Raw genomic sequence first — 20868 nt, 5'->3', positions numbered from 1 at the left:
CCATGAAAAAATTCCTCCCCGTGTCAGTTTTCATCGGCATGATCCCACGTAACTCATCAAACTTGTCTTTTTATTGTTTTCAATTGAAAGACCCCTCGCGGCAGGTATTACACACAGCCGGTTTAAAGGAAAGGTGACAGATGATGTGTTGGTAAATGTTTCACCTTCATAAATAATCCAAATTGGACTTTCACATGTTATCTACGATGATGTCAGTGTCGGCGGAGGTAATAAGAAAAGTTTAAAATGATCATCAGAGTCTGGAGAGAAAAAGCGAGTGGGAGGAAGAACTTGGCACATGAAAAGGATGTATTTCATTCGTTGCTTGTTTCAGATAATCTCTCCCGCTGTTTCCTGCACCTGGTGTGTGCAAATGAATGAGCCTGAAGAGAAACTGTGTTCCGCTGAAACTCCCAACACCCCTCTGTGCCGGAGTGTGCTGATGATAAATCGTCCCGCTGTTGATGGCCAGTTATAGTGGTACATTACTCAGAAGTAAAGCAGCACACACACACACACACACCCTCCCCACAGATTGTTGCTGTCCACTGTTAGACACACCTTGGATTTAAAACACTGCAAACAAACAAGTGCAATAAAAGTACAAATGCAGGGTTCACCTCAGTGCTGTGGAGCCTTTTAGCGTCCGTCGGCTCCTTGTTTTGGTTCGATGATATCCACTTTCGGTTCAGCCTCACCGCTCTTTGTTTTAACAGTGTTTCCCAGCCGGCCCGTTCTCACTCCTAGCGTGTCAGATACAACAGCCTCCTCTAGCGTCACTTCTTGACGCAGTCTTCTGGTGAAGTAGTCTAAAGAGTGAGAGCAGACCAAGTCAGGTGGCTCACACCTTGAACTTTCTCCTCGGGGACCAGAGTTCGTGTCATGTTTGGGACCAAGAGTAACATGAGTGACATATATACTTTCTTTACGTGAAGTGAGTTACAAGGCTGAACATGGTAATTTTCTGAAAACTAACCAAACTGCAACTGTTTGACAACGTTAATAACAATCTGAAAAGCCCTCATATGTCATAATATGCAACGTTTTTATTGAAGGTCTAGCTGGATGTTGGATGTAACATGACACACAGAACTTCTTATGCTGAGGGGTAGATAGTGGGTCATAGTTTGAAGCTTAAGGCGACTGACCATGCTGCTGTATTTGAGGACCTGGGAGTGAGAACGTGTTGTTCCAGCAGTAGTGACAAGGCGCCACACAGCTGGATATTTCCTTCAGGATTTGGTGTTGACCATGATTTAACAGATGTGTTTGGACGTTATGGCAAGATTAAGCAGGTGAGAACATGGTGCACAGATTTTGGAAGATTTACAGTAAGTGATGAACGCATTTATCTTGTATTAGTTTTGAACAGGACACAGAATAGTGGTTTTCTAATTCAGCTTCACCGCTCTTCTTTTTCCCATCCCCACCACAGGAAGCCCATTTCCTCTAGGATTAAAATTGACCTGTGTTTAATAATCAGCCCATGAGATATAAAACGTGAGGTTTGTTCAGGCATAATTTACTTGATTCATGATTCTCTGTATGATCGATATGTCCTGTGCGCTGCTGTCTGACATGCATGTCAGCGCAGAAAAAAATGACAGCTCAAGATAATGGTGACGATACTGATGTAAGTAGGAAGAATTACAACATTAATATCTCTTCTTGATTTATTCCTCTGCGTCTTATGTGCAGTGATTTGTACAATTATTTTTTTTCTCGCACAAACAAAGTCATCCATCCATGTACTGCGATCATTTACATTTTCATTCATTTCGAATAAACTGCTGAAGATGCTGCTGGATCCTCTCGTCTTAATGCGCATCCAATTCCAGATGTTCTGTGAAGCAGAACACCCTTACTTTTGTAAGGACTGCAACCACGGCAGCTCTCTCTTTCGCGTTAAGAGTAAAGCTGTGTTCATTCACGGGCAGTTCCACCACATATGTGCAGAAGGTCTTCATGATAGACGAAGGAGGACTACAAAATAGAATGTCAATAGGGCAAAAGGTGTTGATTGATGAACTGACTGCCTGAGGTAGGAGGAGGTACAAGGGAATTCACTTCTATTAGAAATCGGCCCCTCACACGTTAACCCACTCGTCTTTCCTGTTGTGAGACTCTGTCAGCCTCTATCTGATTTGCACCTAATCCAGCCGCAGCTATCATATCTGCAAAGGTCATGGGAGAAAGAGTAATTTTCTTCATAGTGTCACACAGATCACAAGACACAGTGGAAGCCGTTCCTGTAGGCTTCACTGATTACCAAGGAAAGTCCGTGTTTAAAGTGCAGTAACATTAGTATTCGGCGTAAGGCAACAGCGCACGCTGCAAGACAGAAGAGAAGAATGTAAATTAGTGTATTACATCTTGCTCGTCAAAAATACATGATGGTTTAAGTCACTGCTTAGGTAAGACTGAGGTATCAGATGAATGTCGTGAAGAGGCTGTGAGCTCGGCAGTTAAGAAAAAGCATTGACTCACTTAATGCCACCGTCCTCATCACCACTGTCTAAACAACAGAAATGGCTCTGCAATTAAAAAATAAAGTAAAAGTAAAAGTCATAAATCGCCCTGTTAAGGCAAATAAAATACAAACAAACTGCACACAAGAGCTACCCCTGCACATTCTGTGTCAACTCGCAGTGTGTTGATGTAACACGCCAAGTTGGGCCCCAAAGGGACATCAGGAGCAGAGCATGGCGTGAAAATGCTCCCTCCATCTATGCCTGGTCGTGGCAGCAGCAGGCTCAGCGTGGGACTCCAGATGTACTTCTCCCCAGTCAAGTTTTTCAGCTTCTTCTCAGAGATCCTGAGGTGTTTCCAGGACAGATGAGGTGCAGTCCCTCCAGTGAGATCTGGGTCTGCCTCTGGGTCTCCAGCCTGCTCCTGCAGAACTTACCGAGTGACTGTATCCATGTTTGTCTGAAGCAGGGCGGCTCAAAGTTTGATGGGCCTCCAGGATGTTATTGTGTATCAGTATGGCAGTAAAGGTAGTATAGGGGCCTCAGATATTAGATACAGGCGTATATGGCCTTTGTGATCCTGCTCATGTTTTGACAATAAAGAAAATTAATAATATGCTTCTAGAAAATAACCCATTTAATGAACTTTCATATTGGATAAAGGGGCTATCACTGAAGACAAGAACACTAGAGGTGGATAACTGCGCGCCAGAATCAGCTGCTAACCTGGAACACCTTTGTTGCCCCTGGGATGTTGATGATAGCATCATTCATTATTGACTCTGTTGATATTGGCATTCGTATCAGCCTCTAAAATCCAATAAGAGATGAAAATGCAGGATCAGCGCATGAACTCACATCCCTCCACATGGGAGTTATTCATGTATGTTGCTTATCTGACTGTTGGGTGCAGCTGTTTTTCCACATCTGTGCCTCTACTCCACATCTCATCTTTTACCTCCTCTTCCCCTCCCTGCGTCTTGAGTTTATTCCCCATCTCCTTCTCCGCCCTCGTTCGTGGTACCACTGTGATGCTTCCACCTTTGCCTCCCACTTGGGGGGTTTTTTGTTATTGTTATTTTCCTTCCATTCGCCCGACACACCTGCAGCAATGCCCTGGTACTTCTTATTTCCGCGTGTCAATCAAGCCGCCCCGCAGATAAAAACCCATCTGTGCAATTGGTCGTATTTCAGCTGATGGCTCACATGAGCGGCCACACACACACACACACACACACACACACACACACACACACACACACACACTCGCACGGCTACACACAACACATATCTTTCATAACACAGTATGTGATTCCCAGTGGCATGCTGCTGGGTAGATTATTGACTGACAAACAGATATGTGACCGCAGTTCATGAAAATGTGATGCAGGCATCAACAAACACTCATACATACAAAAATGTCATTCAAAATGTGATACATGTGCTCTTGAAATGACGGCGTATTAAACATCTCCTATACAGATTTTAGGCTGAGCGGAAGAAAAACGCTCCCGACTGATGATACTGCTTCTCTCTGGAGGGCTCCTCCAGACATGCTGTGGATGTTGGGGATCCCCTTGGGTGGAGAATTCAGAAAATCACGTGACACACACATCGAGTCCCCATCTTGACTGCTCCACCGATTTGCTTAATTTATTAATTAGTAAGTGCAATTTTTTAATCCCTCTTCAGTTGGTGGTTCCTCTATGCATCATCAGGTACCTCTCCCTGTGTGTGTGTGTGTGTGTGTGTGTGCGCGCGTGTGTGCTAGGCGTATGAGCATGCACGCCAAGTTAATATTGTTAAAGTATTCCCTGGGGCTGGAGAGCACAGGAAGCCTGAATCAGCTATTGACTCTGTCCTCCTTCATTAGAAGAGTATAAAATCACTACATTATTGATTCCTCTCTTTAACCTTTGCCTCACTTGATCTCTAACATTGTTTTCTTTCCCTCTCTCTGCTTTTTTTCTCCAATTTTCTTTTTGTCGCCCTTGTTCTCTCCACTTTAGGGAGCCATCATGGCCGCAATTTCTTATTTCTCTGTCCTCACCTCCTTGCTCCCTCTTATCTATTTAATCTCCTACTCTTCTCCTAATTGCCCATTTTCCACTCTTACAGTCACAATAGTTACTGAGGCAACACATTGTGTCTGAGTGACCTTGAAATTACCTCCTTCTCTGTCTACTGTGAGTGAAACATGATTTGACTGGCTTCGTTTCTATTTCAGGTCCGCGCGCAGCAGCTCCCAAGAGGGGTATTTTCTGCATCACGACGACGTCTTGCCTCAAAAATCGAAAGTCATTTAAATAAACATGAACTCTATAACAGTTTACAAGTACGAGACACGAAAATGAGTCAGGAAATACAAAAGTCTATTCAAATACACTGAAGTCATAAATTAATGTGTAAAAAAAAACCCCTCTGATTCTCACCATTTAGCTGTTAAGTTGTAAAAGTTGAGATTGTTACAAACGATGCAAGGTAACAAAACACAACAAAGGTTTTTCTGTAGATTTCAGCCTCCCCACTCTTTACAAGCTACAGAAAGCCGGAGAGTTTGTGGTGATGTTTACATGTGCTGTGAGCTCCTGAAAGTCTTTCTGAGAGCTGCTTTCACATTTTTCACAACAGATGGCAATGAAGGGCACATCTGCAGGCACTTCTGCTGATTCACTTCTTATGGTTTGTGTGTACATGTGTGTGCCGCATCTGCAAGTGTGTGTTTTTTTTTTCTTTTTCCTCCTTCTTTTTTTTTCGTGCGTTTATGTCATCTAACAGAAATCACAGAGACCGATCTCAGGAGGGGTGCGGGCAGGTGGAGGAGGTGAGCCACGAAACACCCGAGTGAGGGGGGGAGAGAGAGAAAGAGAGATGGGGGAGCGACTGAGTCAGAGTTTGACAAATAAAAAAAGGACGGTGAGGAAAAAAAGTGTTATTAGCCAGTAAGCGAGGGAGATAAGGGGTCCAAGAAAAGGGGACAAGAGAGGAGGGGAAGGGTTGAAGGGGTGTGAGGACAGCGGGCCAAAACAGGCAGAATACTCTTGGGGGTGAGGAGATGAGACAGAAAGAGACAGTGACAGAGAGATCGGGAGCTCTTGTGTCACTCTGAAGAGGACATGTCTTCTGCCTGACCTTTTCAGACACATTCACACCCCTCCACCCTCTCCCTCTTGTATTCCACCCAACTTCAAGAACAAACTGCACTCTGTGGCTCCCCCTAGCTTTTAAGCCAAGCTCTTTTCACTAAAGATAAATCTTTCTGTAAATATCGGTGAGCGAGGGCGACGGCTCTGACCTCCTCAGGCGCCGCTCTCCACTGGGACCTTGGTGTGGTGATCGAGCAATTAAAGCTTTACTCTTGCTGCAGACCACTTTGGATTGGACCCCTCTAATGGCTGAAGTGTGAGACGTTGCCCCCTCCCTGCACCCGGCCTTCTCCCATCTCGTCACGATCACCGAGCTGTTAATGGTTTTCTCTGCTTAATTGAGTGGCACAGTGTCTCAGCGCTCAGTGCTGTAATCTCACAGGTGGGGCATTGGTTCTTATTAGCATTAATGTAAACATAAATCCTCTGAGCCTTCCACTTTCTTCTCACATGAAAAGACATTAAATGTATGTGAGGTGTAATGAATACTCTGGTTATCGCTTCAGACCACAGCACTCGTCACAGAGCTAGAGTTGGTGCCCGGCTGCACTGTGGCTGTCAAATGCAGAGAATGAATTTCCTCGTGGGGATCGGGAAGTAATTATGCAGAAGCCAACCGGATGCATAAACATGGGATATAGTTGGCTATATGGCTATCAAGGTCAACGCTGACACAATGCTGACACAAACAGAAGCCCACAACTGTGCCGTCAGTGCCAGAACTGGGCTCACGTGTCTCACAGCAGTGCCGAGTGAATCCCATCAGTGTCAGATCAGTCTACAGTATGGGTACAATATCCATATCTAGTTGTTCACATTGAATAAGGAAATGTGCATCTTTGTAATGAAAGCCAAACAAAGCTTGCTGTTGACTAGTCCCCCCACTCATGGTGTAGCAGTGCTGCTCTCTGTGGGACAAACTTGGCAACTACAACCTTATATTAAAAAAAATAAAAAAAAATAAAAAAAGTCACTCATCTCAGTACATCAGGCAAATGGAAAGGCTTATGAAATGTACATTAGATTTTCCCAGGGTGCTCTGTTTTTATTTTCTCAATTTTATTAGACCAATCTGACTTATTTGTGGTGATGACGATGTTGTTGGTGGTCTTTTTTGTTTTTTGTCTGCAATCACCTATTAAGGTCACAGGTTTATTATATTTTTTAAAAAAACGCTGCTCATCCGCTAACGGAGAAACGTGTATTTAATATGGTAAAACAACAGTCCGGTGCTACTTTTATCAATCTCTCAATACACGACGCCTTTAATGCAAGTCTGCAACTGACACTCTCGCGATATGCGATGAAGTCTCGCGATGCTACACGCGTCTCATTCGAGCTGAACTGGAGGGATTTCTGCATGCTATGTTGTGAGCGCAGCTAACACGCTAGCAGAGCAAAGATAACTTATCTACGAGTAACTTGCTCAGCCCCACAAACAAGTCGGCTTTGAGGTGAGGACATGCTGCTTTCTTCCGAGCGACACAGTAATAACGTTAATGCTAGCTGTCTCTTGTAAGATTGTTAGCTTGTTAGCATTCTCCGATATGATGCAGAAAGTACTCACACTCAGAATGTAACGCTAACTTAGCAGTATGCCGGGTCTGTTAGAGGTATTGAAGCCAGGAAAACATTTGAAACATAAACACAGAGACAAGAAAGAAAAGGCGCTAAGATATTTTAAGTATTGACTTTCATTTTTCGCTGCAAGGTTAGCTCGGATAACTTTTTTTGCTGTGTTTTTGTTAGTGAGAATAGAAGCTAGCTAATGTCAGTTACTGTTGACGTTCCATAGCTGTCTGACACTTACGTTAACGTTAACTCAACAGCTAGCCTTTGGCGTTTTATAACGTTGACTTGGTGAACCTGACCTGGGTTATCATATCATAAGAGACATAGAGTCTGTTTTAGTTGATATTTTGACTGAATAATAGCCACTGAAATAGCTATGTTTCGTTTTGCAGTACTTCTATCCAACTTTACAGACCGTTACTTTTACTGTGAATCTTACATTTGTGCTCTGCAATACCAGCGACTCTGAAACATGGATTTAGAAGACGACACCACTGTGTTAACAACCTTGAAGTCCTTCAACTCCTTCATCAGCCACAATGAGCCTCCACAGCGGCTGTCAGAGCACTCTGTGGGAAGTGGAAACCTGCAGAGCCAGTACAAACGCAGCATGGAGGTACACAGAGACACTGATCGCATAGACAATAAGCTGTGTAAAGGCAGGTGTTAACAGGAAACCTCTGCACCTGCTGACTTGTGTTTCCTTTTAGTTGTTGGAGGCAGCAGAGAGGCTTCACTCCAAGAATCGCTACCTCCAGTTGGACCAGGAGAAGAAGCAGATGGAGCTGAGTCACAAGCGAGCTCGATTTGAACTGGAGAAGGCTGCTTCTGACAGCGCACGAGACCTGGAGGTAAGGTGCCACACATCCTTAACCCAGGGGTGCACTGATTCGATACTAAGATCGGATATCGGCCCCAATATTGACAAAATAGCTGGATCTGGGATTGGAAAAATTAACAGATCCACGGGCGATCCAGTTTTTTTTTCCTCTGTCGCAGCTCATCCAATGTCATTTGTCAGTGTGCATATGCATGTGTGTCGCTTGCTGGATGAGTTGAGTTAACCGTTAAGCAACACTGAGTGAGCCAAAGAGTCGGCCGTGTGGAGATATCTCACGCTTGCCACACCAACTAGTTTGAAAGTACAGCCCAGCAACTGATTTTGGCAGATGCACTTCAACGACGCAAAAAGTTTCCGATGGAAAGCTTGAAAGCATTGTCAATAACACAGAGAGTTTTAGAATTCATCGTTTTAGATGCTCAACCAATGTCAGTTGTTGAAGATGATGGCTTCTGTCGCCTACTGGAATACTTAGAGCCAAGCTACTGTCTCCCATCACGCACATATTTTTTCGAGACTGGTATACAGTTTATTATTAATTCAACAATGGTATCGGATCGGTATCGGGTATCGACAGATACACAAAGCCCAGACATTGGTATCGGTATCGGGACTGAAAAAGTAGTATTGATGCTTCCCTACCTTAAACATTCATATAATACAAATAAGTATATGGTTAAGATCAGGGTTAGTTTATTGTCTCTTGAAGGAGAAATTATCTTGTATTCAAATGTCACAGTTTGAATATTGAAAAATCTTGTAATCTCAACACCTGCAAACATAAGTCTAGGATAAAACAAAGCAAAGTTTGTAAGCAACCTTTAGTACATGAATTGAAAGCAAAGAAACACCTCTCATGCTACAAGCTTCTGTCGGCTCTCCAAGAGTTGTCCATCAGTAGTTTCAGTAAACGCACCCCATCAGAGGTTTTTTTCCACTCAGAGTTGCAAAAACTCAAGAGTTGTCGTTTTTGACACGTGTGAGGGAACATGGAAAAAAAGTTTTTGCGGCTCAATGCATGCAACAATGCATCTCCATGTCTCATTTGTTTTCTTAGTAACCATGTTTGTTAATGACCCAAGATGGGTCAAATCATTGCTAGCGATGTTTCTTTCAGATTGTGCCAATGATTTTTGCATTTTCTTAGCTTAGCTTCCTCAGTACAGCTAGCCGACTAGCCAAGTTACAGATGTGTGGTGCAGGGAGAGAAGATCCTTTTGAATGTGGCATGATGATGTAGTCATGGAGGCGCCTGCCTTATAGTGCAACAATGGAAGTGGTCAGATTAAATTCTGTCTAGTTGCTGAATAGTACATATGTCAAACTGAGATTACATATTTGCCTTAAACTTGACCGTTAGGTTTCCAAATCGGCTGGTCACATAGTAAGGTAAGGTGAATCTATGGTAGCTCTGAAAAATGAACACAATATTCCTACAGACCACAAAAACTCAAGAGTCTCCAGAGGAAGTGGAGGCACTGTTGGATTTAAGCACCAACATAAGCAACATGTTTGCACCAGCTTAAATCTATTCAAAGGTTCCCTTTCAAGGTTTTTGCAGGTTTTGGGACTGATAAAACACAACAGCCGAGCTTCATTTTTCACCCTTCATCACTCTTTTGCCTCTTTTTCGGTGCAGCCTATGCAACCTCTCCTTCCTGAAACATTTGAATACTGATTTGTACTTGTGTAATTTTACCAAGGCATTTGTACAAGCTTCAAAGCAATTGGGTCAGCCCTGTCTTATATAGAGTAAACGAAAAGTGTGAACTAATCCATCATTAAAACGACTTTTTTAGAGAGTGCTGGATTAAATTGAACTTTTGTAGCCTGTAAGCCTGCCATTTAACATCAAAAAGGGTTTCACCTTCAACAGAACAATATTTTATGCAAGCTGTGTGGATGATTAGTGTTAAAAGCAGGAAAGAATTCTGTAAAATGCACTTTGGCATTTGCAACAGTGCTTCAATACAAGATGCAGTATTTTGGAAATGGCATAATTTGTACCACACGGTGAAAATTACCTCTAATATTAAGTTACACTACACTTAGTGGGCAGAGATTTTTTCCTCCCTAATATAATACACAGAGAATTTTGCATGAAGTGTGAGAAGATATTGGGTAAAACATGTTTTACAACCCTTTGCATTACAGCACGAGTTTGGCCGGAACCAGGACCTCATCGGGCAAATAAAAAAGTTGGAGGAGAGGGAGAGTGGGGCCGCCAAGAATCTAACAGAGCAGATGGAGGCGAATCGTGCTCTCCGTAAGAACCTGGAAAGCCTGAACAAGAAACTGGATGAGCGAGATACGAGACTGAACACTGCTAACCAGGTACACACAGACACATACACGGACACACATGCAGACACACACTCACTGTGTTTGTACTCTGGTCATGTCTCTTATCTTATGTCGGCTTACATCTGTAATCTGTTCCCAGCACATCAGTTCTTTGAGGGATGAGATCAGAGAGCTGAAGCAGAAGATTCAAAACCAAGACTCGACAATTTCTTCTCAAACTCTGGAGAACCAGGAACTGCAAGAGCAGTTAGATTTACAACGCAGGTACAGACACGCACAGAGGCTCTCTTTCATGCTGCTGGATTGTAAGCTGTGCTGCATAAGATAAATGCTGACCACACACTTCTGTCTGATCTGTATCATAATCAGGAAGTATCAGGAAGTGTCTCAGCTTTGCCAAAGTCTCCAAGCTGCTCAGTCCTCCTGCTCAGAGCACATCGTCAAGATTAAGGTTTGTTACACACATTTATTTTGGCCACTCTGTGATCTCATGATAGACTAACTTGTTCCTCTGAGATCACAACACACACTTCACTGATGCCCTGGCTGATAGGGGTATAACAATACAGAGAAATCATGTTTGAGTACGTACTGTGGTTTGGGAGCCGTGGTTAATTTATTTGCAACAGACAATATTTTGACTTCCAGTTTGTTCCACCTAATGTAATTTATTCCCCCTGCGATAGTTAGTACCGCCTGTAGTGCATTATGCAGTAAACAATGAACATACACTCTCAAGTAGGTCATATTTTGATGCACGGCTTATAAGAAAACAAATAATAAATGTAGTGTTTCCTCTGTAATTGTTTTTTAGTAGAGGTGGCAGGGAGTAAATTTTAGTATTTTGCATCCATCCCTGTTGGTCTTCGTTTTGGTTTGGCTGCACTGTATTTAGTTACCTGATCATAATTTAAGTCAGACTTCTCCGCACTGTGCTTGTTTATGTTTTGTTTTGTTATCTAGACCAAAATATTCAGCTTCTCATTTTATCTTGCTGTGATGGTAATGTTTTTACAGTTGTGACCCACTACCCCCTGAATGAATATAGAGGGAAAAAAAACGGTTAATGTGATTTAAATGCCCATCACTTTTGGTAAAGCTTTGTCTGCTTTCTCATCTAGAGGCCTGTTAAAAAACAGTGGGTAAAAGTTGTTGGACTGACTGACACATCTGGCTCATGCCATCTAATATGCATATGTTTGATGGGTTTTACTCAAAAACAACTGTCAAACAACACTGTCCTTTTCCGATCCACTCCTCGCTTGCTGGAAAAAAAAAACACAGCTGTTTTTTTTAGAAACTGGATAATGTAATGTCCAGTATCTCCAGTGTCCCATTTCACTCTGTGGTCTTTGTTTGTGATAACAGTGTTTGAACAGGGTGGCCTAACTTGTCTGCTTTGCAGAGATCATAACATACCCTGTAATCAGTTTAACGATGCAGTTGTTGATATACTAAGCCAATAAAACAAAAATATCACGATCAACACTATTTATGGCGTACGTGCTGAAATGACAGCAGGAAGTGAAACTGGCAGTGTATAAAATAAGTTGTATTGCTTGTTGCTCTCGCCCCCCATTACTGATGACAACTTAGAGAATCAATGGCCTGATTAGGAAAGTCAGGTAGAAATACAAACAATGAGACAACAAAGCTTTGACTTATGACCAAGAGAGTCTAGTGCATAAATTCAAACCCCTTTATTCATGTACAGTGTATCATTTTATCATCAGTTTTCTTGTTCAAACTACTTTTGCACTTAATTTAAAAGATCAGATATGTTTCAGGCTTGTTGCATGTGTGAATACATGCAAGTTTTCATGATAAAGATTCATGTTCATAAACTCTTTTTGATCTACCTATGCTTAAAAACGACAGTGATTGCTGAATGCTTGTGCAGTGCACTGAATAGACACATTCTGGTTATTTCTTTCGACTGATTTCTCTCTTCGCGCTATGGCAGGAGTTGGAACGACGTCTCGCCCTCCAAGAGCAAGACATCGCCATCGTGAAGACAGTTAAGGCTGAGGTTGCGAAGGTTCCAGACCTGGAAAAGGAGTTGAAGCGCCTCAGAGAGGATAATGCCTTTCTCAGGTCAGATACATTTTACATACAAGTTTTCAAATGCCTTCCAAAATGCTTCACATTTCAGCAGAGTGTTGAAAGTTTTTACTTCAAGATATTTGAAGTTTCATTGTGGCTCTGCTGCTCATGTTGTTGCATCCTCCAAACCAGAGGATGTGTTCAGGGTTTGGCGGTGTATTTAGCGTAGTCTGGATGTTTTCAAGCCACATTGTGCATACATTCACTGTGAAAAGCTGAGGAGGGAAATTGGGAGAGAAGAAGTGCTGCAAGAGAAATGTCAACAGAATGTCAGACGAAGTGTGGAAGGTGTATTTGAATCCAGAAGATAGTGGATTCAAAATACATATTGCTAACAAAACTATAACGCTGCAGAAGATCTTGTAACAGACTGCTGGGTAATGTCACTGCTTTGCTAGTTTTAGGATCGTTCTCATTAGGCAAATGTGCAGGAGAAAGAAGCTGAATATCACGGTGGAAAGTAAACTGATAACATCATCACTGATAATATCTGTTGGCTGTCCTCTGCCGTACTAAAGGATTTCTAATTTGCAGCTGAAGAAGTGCTGTAAAAAAGACTCAACACCCATTTCTTTTGTGCATTTCTTTGTAATTATAACCTGTTTGATCCATTTTTAGAGAGACACTACATGTAGGTTTTAGGATAATAAGATTACTGTGATACAGATTAGAATGTTGCCCAAATTCCTGCATTAACCTACTCATTTCAAGTAATCTTTGTTGTGTGTATAGTCACAGTAACTGTGACCTCTCTGCATCCAAATCAGATTTTAAAAATCAAGCGTGAATGTAAAAGTATGCCCTACATCTGACACAAAGCCCCAAAGCTTTGAAGTTAATTTTCTTCTTTGTTTTTTTGTCTTTGCACCGATCACTCCACTTTGTCCAGGGAGAGCAGAGAGAATTGCAGCCTTTTGAAGGAGGAGGTGGAGGGGCTGAGGAGGAAGCTGGAGAGGATGGCGAAGACAAAAGAAGAGCTTGTCAATATGGAGCTGGAGAAGGAGGTAAACTCTGGAGCTGTGAGATTGTACACCAATAATTAGAGTTTTTGCAGATTATGTTTTAGGTTGCATGTTTGTGTATTTTTGACCAACTTGAATTTTTTTGTAGTTTGCAGTTTTTATTAAGAGGCAACATCACACAGACCAAAGAAATCACAAACATGAAAAAAACCCAATATGACATAACAAACATAACATAACATAACCGAAAGAGAGGGAAAAAATATACTCAATGTAAGCATTGGATTTACATTTGACTTAAAAAGTATAATTTTCCCCTCCTATATCAAAAAGACAGTAACAACCAAGGCAAGTGCTACTGATACATCATGCTACCATTACACTGTTTAGGGTAACAACCCTTTAAATATACTAATTATCATATTATATATATCAGCAGTTATCATTCATATTTGACCAGCTTTGCTTAACTCAACTTTTAATATTTGTATAATTTCCAGTAAAGTCTACCATGAAATACCACTGTTATTTTGTTAAATGTTTTGTTTGTTAAATTTCTATCATATTTTCTTTGCACTTGACTGCTGTCATAAGTATGTGATGTGATACCTATACATGGACAAACAGGTGATCTTTTGTGTCATAATAATCCTTAGAGGTATGCGGAGAAGCTCAAAGCCTGGGAGAACCTTGAACAGTCTACAGGACTCAACATCAGGTCAGTCAGACACTGTGTGCGTGTGTGTGTGATTATGAGATGGACAAGAGACGGAGACGGATAAGTGTTCAGACATCTTTTTAAGAAATATGAATAAGAACCACTAGGTGGAGCTCTGGTCATTGCGAATAAATGTGCCTGATCACTCTGGATTGATTTCACCGGCATCTATAGGTGTGTGTGGTTGTCTTATACCTGCTCATGTGTGCGTTGAGTGTGTCTCAATGCATCCAGTCAAAACTGGTAATGAGAGAATGATTGCCTGTTTTCCTGTGAGCAGTGGAGCAGATCTGACAGATTATAAACACTGCAGCCTTGTACTATCGCATGCCTGCATGCACATATGCATGCATGCACACCACGCACCATTTTCACTGTGATTAACTCCAACTAGGATATAAACGAAATGCTAAATAGAACACATCCACGCAGCAACTCTGGTTTGTCGTGTGTGTGTGTGTGTGTGTGTGTGTGTGTGTGTGTGTGTGTGTCTAATCTGTGTGTTGCACCTTCCTATAGGGCAAGTAGAAAGAGGTAGGTGTTCTATAATTTATTTTAGTTTGCAGTTATTAAAAGACCTGGGAGGATCACAAAAATGCAAAACCAAACTCAGTTTCATATACACAATATTTGGTTGGGCTGTCCATCATTTTTCTTGGAAAATTTAAGCCAGTCTAGGCTGTCATCCTGTGTAAATTGATTTGGAAATTTGAAACCTTCCTCAGAATTCAGGTGTTCAGGCTGCCATGTCAGTGGTTGCCAGAGCGCTGTTGCTGGGAAAGAAGAAAACTGAGTTGCACATACGGCTTCTAAAGGGCAGCCATATATGTGAGGCTCATACTGATCAAAAGTAAAGGTTAATGTAGCTTGCAAACAGCAGTTAGAAACTCCTTCCAGCTGTTTTTACTGTTTACTAAATGGCCAAGTTAATTGTCAGGATGTTGTTTTCCCGACAGTCCTGTGATGTGAAGGCAAATGGAAAGCAGGAGTGTTTCAGTCAGCAGTCTGTTTACCTTTATTTCAGTCAGTACCACAATGCTGCGAAAATTAGTATTGATTTTCATTTGTGCATTAGTGGCATTTTTTTGATTGCCTTAAGCAGTCACTATATAATAATTTGCTTTGTGCTGAACCTGTTTAGGAATATGTAATTTCTATATATATATTTCATGAGGAAGTTAAAGTCCCCCTTCACTCAAAAACCTGCATTTCCTTTCTCTTCCTACAGTTAAATGTTTGTACATCACTATGTCGAATGATGTATGTGCAGAGTTTGACTCTGGAAGGCTGTTATCCCATTAATCTACTGAGTGTAAAGTTTCTCTGTGCTTATTGTGCATTGGATTTTAAGAGGTGGGCCTACAAGCATGATTAGTGACATCACTCAGTGAAGTGGCAGACATCTTCTGTGAAAAAGATAAACTGATGCATATTTCATATGAAAAGATTCAGGAGTTTATGATCAGGGGGATGGGGGCTATGTAATTTAAAAGAGTTTTACAAGGTACTGCATTTGGGGAAAAAAAAAGAACTTGTCAGAATCGTTAGACAGTATATTGTTTCTTATTCATATTTTACAGGGAAATTTCTCCCAAAAATGAAAATTCAGTCCACAAAACTTTTTTGGAGCTTGACCTTGAGACAGGGTTGCAGCATTTTCCCAAACAACTGAAGTAGATCGGGAGTTGATTGTGTTAAAAGAAAACAACAAATGCATAAAATGTCTGCATACAGCTCGTCTGGCATAATCCAACTCTGCAGATGCCTTGATATGTCAAATTTACTTAAAAAGACGTGATGTACACACTTAACATGCTTTGGGATTTAAAAAGAATAGAAAAATATATGTATTTTCTTTTGTCACTCCCAGAAGATCTCCACCTCCCTCTGACACGCTTCCTGCATACTTTTGGCCAGATGTCTGCCCACCATTCAAAACATGGGAGCAATGTTGCACCATGAGTTTTTTGTCCAGCTGGGGCCGGACAATCAATAATATACATAAGCTGCAGACTCTTGATCATGCCCTGTCTCTGCGTTGATGCAGAATCTTCCACGTCCGCATCGGGCTTCGTCTTATAAGCAAGACATTTCCACACTTCTAATAGAAAATGACTAAATTTTCATTTTGGGTGAACTTTTCCTTTAAAGCATGTATGAAGGGGACCTTTTAAAGTAATGATAACATAACTGGAAATTAAACTGGATTTATGTCATTAAACTGTTTTGTATAATTGTCAGGTTTTAATAGAACAGAAATTGATGACACCACATTGATAGAATAATATCACAGTGCCATCACACTGAATTAATGTTGGTGTGTAAACAAACCTTTGTCTTTCCACCACAATTCTAGGCTGATCATGAAATATGAAATATCTCACAGGGGCTGTAGTGTTTTGGCAAACTACTGTGTATTTGTATATTTGAGTTGTTAACTTTGCTTGCCTGTAAGTCATTTCTTATAACTGCAAGCTACTGGCGTACTTAATACACTGACTGGCTTTAGTTTACATATCGGAACTCATTCTCTCAGTAGACATTGCTGGGTGGTCATTAGTGGTGTGACGAGAATATGTTGTGGAGCAGTTGTTAATGAGGAGTAAACACATTGGCGCTGTGGTTAAGGAGTTGGTCTCCTACAGGCTTTGGTTGCTTACCAGCCATCTATCGTGTTTTGCCAGATGAAAATAACTTTTTGGACAGAAGTTAACCCTTCCCAACAACAATTAGTGTGACTGCCTGGTGGAGTAGACAAGCCCCACAGCCGCAGCTTGATTTTGCCAGCAGTTGGCTGGTTGCTGGTGTTTATTTCCTTTCCTTCTGTTACACAGTCTGATAACATTGTGTGTGTGTGTGTGTGTGTGTGTGTGTGTGTGTGTGTGTGTGTGTGTGTGTGTGTGTGTGTGTGTGTGTGTGTGTGTGTGTGTGTGTGTGTGTGTGTGTGTGTTCTGCCATGTGGGTGACAATTGAAAATAAGATTGACAGAAACAAAATGAAAATATTTTTCAATGTTGAAGAGGCAGTCGATGAAAAGAGAGGTTTTCAGGAAATGGATTTCTTTTTCTGTAATGCTTTCACCAGAGAATTGTCTCAAGAAGTAGAAAAAAGTTTGAAAAACAGCTTTAGTTGTTTATATGTGAGTTTGTGTGTGTTGTTTACGTAGGCCCTGAACCTGTTCTCCACAATAAGTCATTCTTTCTTTGCATTTGTATTTTCTAAACTCCTCCCAAGTTTCTCATATGAACATTTTCAATCTTACAGTTGGCAAGAAAATATGGTATTTCATTCTGAGATTTCTCACTCTGGGCTATGCTACTAAATAACTATACAGTGCAATCAGTCAGTTTTGGTAACCAGTTTCACGTTAAAGTAAACTGTAACGATTGACTCCAAACTCTAAAAAGTGCGGATTGACTGTTTTTCTCTTTCTGTCTTTGTAAACTTAACATCTTTATGTCGGAATGGAAAAAGACAAGCAAATTCAAGATGTTCCCTGATGCTGTGGGAAACTGTTTTTTTGGAGGATTTTGTATGTATATTGTTGTTGATATGTAGACTAGACTGAGAGGGGCAATTTGTAATATATGGTGGAAATATTATTTTAAAATTCACGTAATTCAAGCTCAAAAAGCACAAACCCCTCTTTTACAGAGTTAGATGTGAAAATACTCCAGCTCTACACCTTGATTTAGCTCGCTACTGATGCCCGACTCTCTCTCAGTCTTCTGACACTACATTCCTGTCTTATTCCATGTCTTTTCATCGCTGGAGTCATAGTCCTGATCAGAGATGATGTAAATCACCTTCTCACTGTATTCTCTGTCTTCAAACTTGCATTTGTTGCAGAGTCTGTTTTTGGTCCCAGTATGACATGCAAGGTTGCGATAAATGCTGGCTTTTGTTGCCTAATAGCACCTCTTAGCTCCACGGCTGACTAACAGCAGCTAGTTTCTGCATTCAAAGATAGCCATAATAAACTGCTCAGCAAGTGCTTATGCTGCCCCTTTTACTTTGTGAACTTCAAATTCTGGCCATTTCGACAAATGGCACCTTTAATCACTCTCTGGGTCAAACTCCGGTGTTAGAACCAATTCCCTTTATTCTGTTAACTAGCACTCCCTTGCCAGTGCATATACTCATGTTAGCTTCCTAGTAGTTCACGACCTCCCACCCAGTAATAATCAAGAAACATGCTATTTGCAACATCAACAGAGATGTCTGGCTCATGACCTGCAAAAATCCCCCCTCAAAATCAGCACAACACAGAAAAGAGCCTCTCGTATAAGATTAGCAGAAGGCTAATCCCTCTCTGCTCTGGGCGATGTGGAATTACCTACTTTGGGTACCATAGTTATTCCAGCGTGTGATTCATGAACTCATATTTTAGTCATGAGATTATTTCCATACCTTAGGCTCCACCTAGCGGATGTGGGGGTGGTGATAAATCCACGCCACCCAACATTCACATGGCGCACTCCGGCTTTGCAGCCTTGATGTTCACCTGAACTGCTCAGCCTTTTCTAATTTGCCTCATGACTCAGTGGATTGCCTAATGCTGGACCACAATCAGTTGGATTACATGCTTTGATTTGTGTTTTGGAAGAAAAGCCCTGACCGCCAGTGGGTTAAAAGTTAGAAGTCTTTTGCTCTTGTGTCCACACCTAACCTCATGATGTCAAGTTGCAACCAGAATCAATGGATCCGTTTTCAGTTGTGTAATTTTAACAGCTAAGTGCCAAACAAAAGAAACATTTTGAGCTAAACTCCCCACATGTCTGCCCAGAAGCGATAAAGAGATAATGGAATTCTTTTTGTTGGACAGATCGGTAGTTCCAGGACTTTGGAGGTCTTGTGATACATCTGTCAGAATATGTGACCTTCTGCATTGTTGCCATCCCACTGTGTGTGTGTGTGTGTGTTGTAATCCGTCAATCTCTCCCAAGGAGTGAGTTTGTTTTGTAAAATTGTGACCAGTATTTAGCCCACTATCCTCCACTCATCTCTCCCTCTGCTGCTCATGCCATTTTATTTCCCAGCTCCCCACCGGCCGACTAACAAAGGAATATGGAAAAGCGGTCGTTTCCATCTATTCTCTGTCCTTTCTGCTCTCTCTTGTATAGATTTTTCATTGTGTGTGTCTTTGAATGTGTGTGCATTTGTTCACATGTGTATAGTAACTGTTCTGTCTGTCTGAATGTAGGAAACCAGAGGATCTGTCCAGGGAGGTGATTCAGATCCAGCAGAGAGAATTTGCTCTGAAAGAGCAGAACTACACACTCAACAGCCGGTAACAGAAACTTCTTCACACACACACACACACACACACACACACACACACACACACACACACACACAAAATCCCTCTCTGTGCCTTCAGACCTTTTTCTCTCATTCTGTCTGCCTGTATGCCTCTTCTTCCCCCCCATGTATCTATTAGAGCGTATCTCTGAGAAGTCCTTAATTGTCACAAAGTTAATTAAACTGGTCCTGATTCTGATAGCACTCCTGACAGTAACCACTGGTGTGTGAGTGCGTGTGTATGAGAGAGATTGCGATTGAGAGAGAGAGAGGGGGAATTCACTAATTAAACTTGTCCTGTTTAGGCAGAGGTGATGTCTGTAGGGAGGGCTGCGCGCATGCTCTGGTATATTCATGCTGCAGCTCAGTCCAGCTAAGAAAGCTTTCATTAGCTAACAAGCGTCTCTTTTCTGCTGAGCGTATTGGGCTCATTATGAAATATTAGAAACGGCACAATGGGAGATTGGTGGGTGTGGGAGGGAAGGGTGAAGGGAGCGTGTGGTGTAATTATTGTCCTGTGGTATAATTATTGTCCTATTGATCAGTCCTGGCACAAATCTCTGCTGCAAATAATTTCTGGACAGTTGTCTGGGAATTATAAGGTGTTAGTCAGGTACGATTTCTGTTAGGGAGTTTTATTTTAAATTGACTATAAATTGCTTTCTCAGATTGTCTTAACATTCAGCACTAATCATCCTGTTTCCCTTTACCTCTGCCCTCTCTTCTCCCCTATTATTAACCTGCACACACACACACGCTTTTGATTCTCACATATTCATTTATCGTGGTCTGTCAGTGTGAGGAGTGTGGAGCGCTCTCAGTCTGAGCTCCGTGCAGAGCTGACCCAGCAGCGCGGCAAGACTCTGGAGGAGCAGAAGAAGAGGGAGACGCAGGACGCCCTTGTCCGTCGACTACAGAAGAGAGTACTGTTGTTAACAAAGGTACGACAATCAAAAACACACACAACTAACCTGTAAATGCAGATACATAAACAAGTATTCAGACCCTTCACAATCACTCTATAGTGGGAATCTTTACTGTAAACACTAAGGGAACACAGAACACACTCAAGGCCAGCGCAGAATTCCTAATCTGCCCTTCTACCCTTGCGTCCCTCTGATTGGTCGAAGAATGTCATGTGACTCCTCAATCTGTCTGGCCTGCTTCCCCCTGCGCTGCAATTCCTGACTAGACCTCCCTGTGATATTGATTTCTCAGCGTGTGTAATTCCCTAGGTCAACATGCTCTGTCTCTTAGTACACAAATCACACACACACGCAACTGTAAGCAAGGCTACAGGCATGCTGAAAATATGGTTTGGCCCAGCACTGTCTTGGCAGAGAATGCATGCAACCATTTGCAATTTACCAAATGCTCAGAGGGTGTGAATACATGCTGACTCTCAGCAGGCCCCAACGTATTTTAAAATAATATCCAGTCTTTTGAATACGGG

The 20868-nt window shown here is 41.8% G+C and overlaps 1 protein-coding gene across 1 annotated transcript in view; it reads left to right on the top strand.

Annotated features, from left to right (window-relative positions):
• The first annotated feature begins 6909 nt into the window (after window positions 1-6909).
• Window positions 6910-20868, top strand: part of mad1l1 (mitotic arrest deficient 1 like 1) — a 55865-nt gene continuing 41906 nt past the window's right edge. The window contains exons 1-11 of the mRNA XM_037093560.1: window positions 6910-7068; window positions 7647-7802; window positions 7897-8037; window positions 10182-10361; window positions 10471-10595; window positions 10701-10782; window positions 12295-12425; window positions 13324-13438; window positions 14053-14114; window positions 19318-19404; window positions 20212-20356. Coding sequence (XP_036949455.1) covers window positions 7659-7802; window positions 7897-8037; window positions 10182-10361; window positions 10471-10595; window positions 10701-10782; window positions 12295-12425; window positions 13324-13438; window positions 14053-14114; window positions 19318-19404; window positions 20212-20356 — 1212 coding nt within the window. The 5' untranslated portion in view covers window positions 6910-7068; window positions 7647-7658. The remainder of the gene's footprint in view (window positions 7069-7646; window positions 7803-7896; window positions 8038-10181; window positions 10362-10470; window positions 10596-10700; window positions 10783-12294; window positions 12426-13323; window positions 13439-14052; window positions 14115-19317; window positions 19405-20211; window positions 20357-20868) is intronic.

Source organism: Acanthopagrus latus, chromosome 1 (genome assembly GCF_904848185.1).
Source record: "Acanthopagrus latus isolate v.2019 chromosome 1, fAcaLat1.1, whole genome shotgun sequence".
NCBI lineage: Eukaryota > Metazoa > Chordata > Actinopteri > Spariformes > Sparidae > Acanthopagrus > Acanthopagrus latus.
The sequence above is the reverse complement of the archived record's forward strand: the minus strand, read 5'-3'. Positions and strand labels throughout refer to the sequence as shown.